Source organism: Channa argus, chromosome 5 (genome assembly GCF_033026475.1).
Source record: "Channa argus isolate prfri chromosome 5, Channa argus male v1.0, whole genome shotgun sequence".
NCBI classification, from domain to species: Eukaryota; Metazoa; Chordata; class Actinopteri; order Anabantiformes; family Channidae; genus Channa; species Channa argus.
This window is the reverse complement of record NC_090201.1, coordinates 28,164,956-28,175,147: the sequence shown is the minus strand read 5'-3', so window position 1 is coordinate 28,175,147 and position 10,192 is coordinate 28,164,956. Positions and strand designations below refer to the sequence as shown.

Sequence of the window (10,192 nt, the reverse complement as noted above, 5' to 3'; positions counted from 1 at the left end):
TCGTTGGCTGTAGGTTGTAACGATGTGGTTCACTTGTTCATGTTCCCCTCAGGATGAACTGATAACTTTGCTGATCATGTGACTTTTGCTCTACCATGAGGTTCATATTTTCAGTGAAACATTTTCACAACTATCGAAAGATGCGTCACAAAGTGTGCTACAGCCTTGTAGTAGATCCAGCGCACTGTTTTGCATGGAGACAGGTTGGCTGACAGCATCACCAATCTGTTGTTCTGTGTTGAGTCAAGCACTAATTAACGCCCTCTGCTCCAACTGGACAGTTGTTCACTAATGAATCTGCAGCTGCCAGACAGACCGGATGAGTTTTCATGTCGCAGCGACTTGTTAAAGACACATTGTTGAAGCTGTGGCCCACAGCAGGGTACTGAACAACATGGTCTCCACTGGAATCAAATGAGTCTGGTTTTGCTTTATTTGCATGATGCTGAGCCTTTAACACGTTTCCCTGTAGTGCTGGGAGCTGTAAGTACCACACTGATCACTTTGTTTGGGCTGTTTCTGCCGTCTGCACTGAAAACAAATAAAACCTACTGAAATACAGGAAGGAGTGCGTGACATTGGGAAGAGGCTATATGAAGATGATGCCCTATTGATTTGGTCCTTCCCTTTGCTAGAAACACGATGTAGTATTTGTTTGTGCTTCATCTGTATTTTTCTACCAAAGCAAACATTTACACAGTCAGTGCACCTGCTCCCTTTATCGGCTTGGAGGATTTGAACCCCTCATTCCTTTCCCTTTATCTCTTCCTTCTCCTTTTTTTCTTTCACTTACCATAATGAACTCAGGTCTGACTGCATGAAGTATTTCATGAGCGAGGACCTCAGCGCTCTTTGTTTTAGTCCACACATTAGGCACTTTAGTCCCAAACAGTTCTAAGAACAGAGTTGTAGTTACTACTCCCTCCCCAGGACGAAGGTGGACACTGGCCGCTTGCTTGGCTGTAGGTTGCCGACATCTCAACGGTCTCACAGCAGAGCAAAGCATGGTGGCGCTGCATCGTGAGTTATGAATCAAAGCTATACATTTGGATAAACTCACCAAATCTTCTAAATCTAAACTAGGACTTTCTTGCATTAAAACTATCAAAGGTTTGATTCTGGATGAAAACTTTCATAATCACAGTAATCTTTTCCGGGGGAGACGGTTCAAGTGTTGCACACTGGGTTGTTGAGAACATTGGGTCAAATTCATAAACAGACATTCGCACAAAACTGACCACATGTGAACTGGGTCTTTCTCACATCACAAAAAACTACAGCTTGAGCCTCTTCTTTGCTCATTGGCTCAGAGTTCAGCTGATCAGCCTAAATTTATGAACCTGGTTCCTGATTAGCTGTCAAAGTGCCTACTATGATGTGGGAGCTAGAAAGGTTCCTCAAACCAGTGTTTCAAAAACCTTTATGGTTCATAGTTCCTGCTGAACAAATGAAAAATGGGACACGTCTTGTTGTAGTGTGAAGAACTACAAAACGGTTCTTTCGGTCCAGTAGTGTCTTTTGTGAAGTTGACAGTTGGGTCACAGAAACACACACACATGCAGTTAGTGATTTGTGTGTCTTTTTCTGTCAGTGCTTAATATTCAAACCATGACCCCTCCCCCACTGATTGAAATCACACTAACAAGCTGCTGTCTGCATCAGGAGATGCTCCAACTCTCCATAAAATGTCTTGACATTCCTTATTTGCATAATTATTCTCTCTAACCTTTTCGTAACCTTTCGTGGTGCAGAAACACACCCAGGATTATGGACCGAGACTCAGTGCAGTCGCAGGCAGGTGGGATTTATTGAAATCCTCTGTAGAGTTGTACTCCAGCTCTGGTTCATTTGGTCCGGGGCTGGTCAGTGAACCAGTTTCTAAATGTGGTTGATTTCCCCCTTTGTTTCAGTTCCCTTTCGCACACAGAGAGATGTGATTGAATCTAAACATCACTACATCACTAAGTCACGTAATTATAGTTGCATCCCCTCATTGACTAAATTAATCTGTGGTAAGAACAAGAAATACAGGGAGTAGATTTCTTTCGGTTATGATGAAGCTTCCTGTGAGCAACAAATTGCTCTGCAGCATGTAATGACCGCACCTAGATCTATCATTTCAGCATCGTCTGCACACTGTTCCCACAGTGTGACGCAGGATGTAGACGTCGTGCTACAATTCTAGTTCTGCTTGACAGAAAAGAAAACTCACATTGCATGATTAAGCTGCCGGCTGTGGCACAGGAGGTAGAGCGGTTCGATCCCCGGCTCCTCAGGTCACACGTCGGAATGTCTTTGAACCCCACCTGAGTTGCTCCCGATGAGTGTTGTCCAGCTGCATAGCAGCTCCCTCATCGGTAGAAGTGCAGAGCATTTGCCATTTTGGCTTCTTGGATGCATGGACTTTGCCAGTGACTGACATGCAGCAAACCACCCGTCAATCATTCTACAATGATTAGTTCTAAAAAAAATAAAACTGGATACTTAAATGATCTGCTCACCTCCTCTCTTTTTAAATATCACAGATAACATAAAAACTTTGTTTATGTTGGGTTTGTCCCCTTTTACAGAGGCTGTGTTCAGTGGAGGTTTGTGTTGTCGCTCTGCATGTGTCCCTTACTGCTTGTTTGTGTGTGTGTGTCTTTGGTCGTGGTCACAGTGTGAGCTTCATGGTGATCTCCTGTCACAGAGGATTAACATCAGAGACACACAGCCAGACATTTCTCACACACCCATTTTTCATCCTCCATGTTTGTGCTCACAACAGTTCACTTAGTAACAATTAAAAATTAAACTGGTTTAATTTTCGGTTTAAATCAAAAAATGTAAAGATGTGCGATTGTTCGAATGTTGATTATGGCTTTCATTGATTATAAAAAAATAAGTGACAAAAAAAATCAGTTATTGTCCCCGGTTCTGTTTTGTAATTGTGTTATCTTGTGTTATAAATCCAGTGCACACTTTTTCTTTAACAGGGGGCTATTCAGCCCCTCACTAAAAGCTCAAACTCTCTCATTCAGATTCTACACAACAAGATGGTTCACTCACTAACTCAGCCTGTTAACATCCTGTCACACGGTCAGGTTTTATTACCACAGAAGAAGAAGAGACAAAAGAGTGACATAGACGGGAATTACAAAATTGATGTTTTGGGTGTCGGTCAATACTGGACTCTGTTCTAGGTTTGGAGCCAAAGAGGCTCGACATTGTTTGAGAGGTGCAACGTGGCCATGTTAGCAAAAATGTGTCTTTGCTTCTCTTGTTGGATTCTATTCACGTGAAACTGAGGAAAATCCACCTGTAAGAACAGTAAAAGAACTTTAATAAATGCTGATGTTTCCCAAGCCAGTAAGTAATCGAGTCATGTTTGCCACAGTATTGTGTTGTTAGGTAAACAGTTCAGATCCACTAATGTTCCGTTTATTGTAATCCTCCATATTTCAGGAGATATTTACTATAGGTCTGAAATGGCCGTGGACTAAAGAGCAAACATTTGTTGGGCTTGGTTGAAAACATGAGCTGTTGTTGTGTGTTTGCCTTTGACCAGGATGAGCATTGAGCACGAACTACCATTCAAAATGTGGGGGAAAGTTTGTCCAGTTTGAAGACGCTAACAGGTGGCCGTTCATCATGTGGTGACACATTGGACAAGGATTGTCTTTTGTGTGTTTGTCGACATTTTCCTGCAGTATGTTCGTGCCTTTTTTTTTTTTAATCTTCATTCATGATGAAGTAATTTGCCTGTGTATAATTTGCCTTGTCACTCTACAGTCTTTGGCCTTTTGTTAGTTTATAATTAAAGAGGGAAGACAATGGACTCGCGTTGACTTGAAACACAGTCCTCTGACAAATTCTCAGTCATTGACATTTTCCAGCCTCGTGTTGTGACTCTCACTGCTGCTCTTCACAATCATTTCATCAGGAGACGGTCTTTTAGTCTGGTTCTCTTTTCGAAGGGATCCGGCTTCCAATTGCTTTATTTTTGCATGATGGGAACCGATGAGAGACGAGGTCAGCGGAGAGGGGGGAAAGGAGGCTCTCTGCGTGAAGTGTGATGGCTGCTTTAATGAGAAGGTCAGAGGAAATTTTACTGGAAAATGTCACCATGTTTCCACATCAGTCCCTTTGAAATCCTGCTGTGAGGGCCAGTAAATAAATGTCCCCAACAGGTGCAGCTCAGATTACTGCAGCTCAGTGCTTTTAACTCATGTAAGGAAAAGGAGCAAGTTGGAGCTCTGAACATCTCCACTGACCCTGGTCAGTGTCATTCAAGCAAATCTTGTCAGTTAGAAGTGAAGAAGACGACTGAGGCCACTTTGGAAAATCCACGAACCTCCACAGATGACAACCTGTCCCTGTAATACAAGTGTAACTAAAGTCAAAGAAGAATGAACCCAATTAATTCAGCTGCAAATAAAAAAAAATAAAAAATCACCACCGTCCTTGTCATTTCAGTGATTTATTTGTTGCATAATTTGTGTCACGCAACATCAAACTAACACAATTACTGCCTAGTGTGTGTTCAGTTTTCTGCTCTTAAAACACCTGCATTTCTTCAGTAGATAGTAGTTTTGTTTTTGGTGATGGGGATGGACGTCTGATTATTTCACTCGTGAAACCATGAATAACCTATTTTACAGTCAATTCTCTGTCTCAGGGTCAGGACAGTCACATTTTTACTCCTCTAACTTGAGGACAAATTGCAGGGTCGGAGGACAAAGACGGAGTGATGGAGCGAGGAAACGGAAATGAAGAAAAAATGAGGCAGAAAATGAAAAATGGCATCGGAGAGGGAGAAAGCACTGGAAGTAAAATGGAAAGACAGAATCAATTGAACTCACCTGAATACGGGTCAGGTCTATATTTAGACGTCCTGTCAGGTGTAGCTTTGGTAACACAAAGGCACATATGCATGTGTTTCTCTTTAAATATGATAACTGTGAATTTATAGGTCTTTGCTCTATTCAGAGCAGAAATTTGCCTTTGCTAACTTTTTGTTACTGTGGGGCCCAGATTCAGTTGATGACGATTGTGGCACATTTATTATAACAGTGGGGGTTTGACTTCAGACTTGAGTGATTTTGTCGTTGGGTTCAATGCTTCCAGCTAACAGAAGCTTGTTCATGAGTTTAAAATACAATGGTTTCATAAAATGTCACCTGTGAGCCTGAGTTTAAAGCTAATGGTCCCACACCAAGTTGTTTGGTCAGAAATCAGTGATGGTCACTGTCCATCTTAGTGGTGGTTGTGTATTTAATGCTTTACTCTTTTGATCTGATCACCCAGAACAGAATTACAGGGTTTGAAATATTCCCTTATGGAGCAGGACGACCCTTGCAGATGTGTCATCAGTAGTTGACAGTGTTTTAAACTGAGATTACTGAATGTGAATTAATTTTTTTGACAGTTAAAGAAGAAAACATGTAGGTTTCACCATCATCTTACTTTTTTGTTTTTGTCCTTTCGGCTTATTGCGTGAGTTCAGGGTCGCAACAACACAGTTTTTTCTTTTCTTTCCTGACGCAACCCTCCTCAATTTCTACCGGGCTTGGACCGGCACTGCAGAGCTGGGGATGGGAATGGGGTGTTGGGGGTTCAGTGTCTTGCCCAGAGACACTTCGTCATATAGCCAGGACCGGGGATCGAACCAGGTCTGAGGTCTGTGAACGACTGCCCTTACCAACTGAGCTACAGCCATCATCCTACTAATGATTCGTATTCTGGCAGAATACGTCTTCAGTTCCAAACCCAAATGTGTGAGCTTGTAAAACAGAAGATTAGGGCACAGTGGTAAGAGCGGGGTGGGGGAGTCGCAGTCAATAAATTGAGGAGAAGTAAATGGACGACAGCCGGTGAGTGTAGGTGTGAGCCTGTTCATCAGGTGTGTTTGCCTTTTTCTGCTTGTGCTGAAGCTGAGAGAGATGGTGGGTGGGAAGAGACTTTCTCCAGCCAATAATGTGTGTGTGTGTGTGTGTACATGTGTAGGTGGGTGTAATACACCTCTTTTTTTCCTTAGCTACAACCTTCAAGCTCAACACAACATGATGCTGTGAGCTGACAGTACATTTCATTTGTCACACACACTGAAATACCTTTAATGTCTACAATTTGAGTTTTTACATCTTTTCTCAAATTCAATTTCTTGAACATTACTGTTTATTTCACACCAGAGGCTGAAATGTATGGAGATTTATTTAAAAAGAAACAGTGTATGGTGATACACTGATGTTGTGGATCCCACAATGCTTTGCACAGAACACATATTTACAGGCTCACTGTGGATCGAAAACAACCACAGAAACTGGTTTCTGGATGTGGTCTCAGATCCGATCCCAGTCTGGCCCGGTGCATACTCACAGCAGCTCAACTGTGAAGGTTCGAGCTGTTAGGTTGAGAAATTAACAGTAATTAACTTTTTTTCTGTTTGTGTGGCTTTGATTGTAGCAGGTCGTGAAGAAAAGAGGCCAAAAATAGTGAGACAGAGGCATAAAAAGAGGCAAACAGAAAGAAGCAGAGTGACAGCAGAGTGGTTTTTCACAGAGAAGTAGTGAGTGGGAGTTGGCTGTTGTGGAAAGCCCCGCTATGAAAGATTGATGCAGAAAGTCTGGATTGAGTGGCACTGCAGGGGGGAGCAGAAAGCCGAGGAGGGGGGTTTGATTGGCGAGAAGAGAAGCGACTGATGGATCAGCAGTCAGAGAGACGGAGAAGAGATGGGCTCATGAAAAACAGCACCGAGCAGCAGCACTGAAATAGAAATAAATCCTGAGGAGGAGCCGCACAGCGGCGCCTGAACATGCTTTTATATGTAACTCTGCTGCTGCTGATTTCCACACAGCGTTAGTTGAGACTGCAGCCCATTACTGCCTCAATGTCTCCAAGCAGAGGCGGAAAAGACTTGGTCTCATGCCGTGCTGATCCAGCAGAACTGTGGACAGCGGAGTCTTTCTGCTGCCTGCTCCCGCACAGAACTCTGGATATCTTACTTTGTTAAAGCACTTTGTGCTGTGTGATGATCTACAATGCTTCCTCTAACGTGTTATCCTCTTTTTTTCCTTCCACCCCACCCCCACCCCTCTTTTCAGGGTCTTTCGAGCGGCCTCCGTCCTGCTCTCTGACCCTTGTTTCCAGCTCCACTCCATCCAGCACCTGTTGGGGGAAGGGGGGGAGTCCTCCAGCTCCTCAGCGGCCACCACCTCACCCAACGCACGTCCGGTTGTCATGTCTCTGGGCTCATCTGTAACCCCCCCTGTCCCTTCAGCTGCTGGGAACCCAGAACGCAAACACTTCTCCCTGCACGCATGTGAGTAGAGAGACAACACTTAGATTCTGCAGTCACCAAATTTGATGGACGATCATAATAACTGACAGATGATGGTGTGTGTTTGTGTGTGACGCACAAACCTCATGGCAAAGTCTCTGCTGCTGTGGACGCACTCAGCCGTACATAAAACAGACCAGGTGATCCCGAGTTCATCTTCTGCCAAAGGGGATGGCCTGGCCACCAAGGCATCCTCCACCGTTGCTGTGACAACACAAGCTGTTTCCATGACCACCCCACGTGGCACGTGGAGGTCACACAGATATCTGCTCATATTTTTAAATGTTTATGACAGTCTAATAACTGTAATGTGTTCTTCTCTGATTATTGATGTCACGTGTTAAACAGACTCAGATCAAATCAGCTTAAAGCAGCAGATATAGAGCAGGCTGCTTGTCTGAAAAACAACTGGAAATGACTTTAACATGTCCTTTGTTCTTTGGAACACTGGATGCACACGACGTCTCTGGAAATGCAGGTTGCACGTAAGCAGCGGTTGAAGTAGTGGGAAGTTGAAGAAGAATGAAAGTTTAACTTGATGGGTTCAGATGTTGCTGCAGATGTTTTTTTCTTCGCGTGATTATTCCACAGTGTTCTCACAGATTTTGTTGTAGAATCAGTATTGGGAACTGCCCACCAATCAGTTCCAGTTTCTCTGCTCAGTTCTAGTCCAGGTCCATCAGATTTAATGTCACTTCAAGTAAATGTTTGTGCCAAAAGTTCCTTCACGATGTTCCTGAAGTATCATGTTAAGCAACATTCCTGAGTGCGAGGAACAGATGACCTGAAAAACATGACTTCATCATGCACGTCATCTTGTTTCTGTCACTGTTTATGATCTGACCCACATCTGACAGAGGCTTCTCATATGCGTTTGGAAATTTTCAGTGATAAAACTAATGAATGAAACAGCTGTTTTGTTTCTGTATGTTGCTCAGGCAGCTGATGGTCGAGCATGTCGCTCTGAGGGGAAGATGGTTTGTTTTTATGTGCCCAGAAACAGGAGAATGCAAACACACATTTGAAGCTGTGGCTTGCAGTGTTGTAACATCGGCTCGTGGATGTCGTCCATGTTGAGGACTGTCGAGAGCAGTGAGTGATGCTCAGCTCTAATGGCAGCAAGAGATGACACAGATTCAGTAATAGATACTGAACCAACAGGGTTGTCCTGGATATTTTCATGTCTCTGTGTTTATTATGGGCTGTTATGTCTGTGTGCGTTGAGGCGTAGACCTCAGTTCTCCGGCTGGCACCTTCTGAATCTTCAGGGCTAGAGTTATTTCTCTGTCCGTGTCTCTCTGTTCTGCTGAGGCCTTTTTTTTGTCAGCTTGTCCACTGTCTTTCCTCTCTCTGGCTTCTGGAAGGAGTCTGAACCCTCAGACCTGCCTCACTAATGATCACTACATTTTAACTCCTTTGTTTCAGTAGCGCAAACACCACCCAGAACCTGGATTAGATTACGGTCAGAACCTGGAACACTAGCGTCATTAAGTGACATTATGTATGTGATGATGGACACATCATCCAGCTGCTGTGACTTTAATATCCAGGGTGAAGAAGCTCTGGTCTGTTCTGTGACATAACGTCCGAGTAATGACGCAGCACAGGAGGGAAGCTGATTATTGTCCAGGCTTTGTCGTTTTGTGTGTGGTTGTGATAGTTGTGTGTTGATGGAGCAGTCCGATCCCTGCAGCTCTGAATGTTTTATGGATGAGATGCTCCGATGTAGCAGAAGCTAACGGGATAGAGAGGCTGACATGGAAAAAGACCGGAAAAGACAGCACGTCTTATTAGCATCCAGTGTTTTTTTATTTCCCCCAGAATGTGCAGATGCTGTGTTTGACCAAAAATAAATCACACCAACTGTAGCCACCACTAGAACAACACTCAAAATGACTTCAGTTTTTACTCTGAAATGAAATTGGCCCAATTACAGACAACATGTAACAACAGCTTCAAGCTGAGAAAAGTTCCACAATCGCTAAGAAAGAAGGTTTCGACACAGACGATTCATCGAATGTCTCCGGTTTTAAGCAACAAGTCTGAAGTGTGTGGGTATTTGCATGTGTTAGCTCTGTGCTCGGGTGTGGGATGTCCTGGTAATCAAGACGTTTCCTTCTGCCTTCACATGCTGCAGTCATATTCATAAATTGTGCCCACTGCTTTAAACACATTAAATGTTCATGGTATTCAATGCATTTGTAAGCAATAGTACGTAAGTAGTAAGTTTTATATTACAAATATGAAACTTTATTACACTTTATTCCGTTTTTTTTTCTTGGCCTATGTTGAAACAGCACCAGAGTTGATGCAGAGCGACACTTGTTCACAAACACAGAAACACTGACAACCTCCAACCTCTTTCTTCTCTCCATCTGAGCAGCGACTGCAGGCAAAGCCCATTTCTGCTTCAAGAAATTGAAAGTAACTGAGTAAATTTACTAAGTACAATTGTGAGGTACTTTTAGTTTTCTTGAGTATTTCTATTTTCTGCTCCCTCATACTTTTACTCCACTACATTCATCTGATTAATACATTTAGACTAATAGAAATAAAACTGGTCTGTACTTGTACTGCCTGAGTGCAGTACTTGTACTGCCTGAGTGCAGTACCCTCACATATACCACTCTGGCTGCCTCATTCTTTACTTTCACCTGGTTGGAGTTCAAGGAAACTGCAGACCTGTATTGATCACATTGTATCAAACTTAAATTATTCATTATTATCAATTGTTTTTAAAGCACATTTAGTTTTCCATGAGAAGCTCTTGTCTCTACCATCCCACCACATGAGTCTTTAGACTCATAGACTTTTACAGTGTTGACTGATTTTTTTTAATTAAATTTTTTTTTTACTCAGTGCAACCATGTCACA

The 10,192-nt window shown here is 43.0% G+C and overlaps 1 protein-coding gene across 3 annotated transcripts in view; it reads left to right on the top strand.

Annotated features, from left to right (window-relative positions):
* Positions 1-10,192, top strand: part of LOC137127302 (E3 ubiquitin-protein ligase RNF123) — a 102,748-nt gene that overhangs the window by 74,290 nt on the left and 18,266 nt on the right. For all 3 annotated transcript variants that reach the window (XM_067504114.1, XM_067504112.1, XM_067504113.1), the window contains exon 37: positions 7,083-7,300. In XM_067504114.1, coding sequence (XP_067360215.1) covers positions 7,083-7,300 — 218 coding nt within the window. The remainder of the gene's footprint in view (positions 1-7,082; positions 7,301-10,192) is intronic.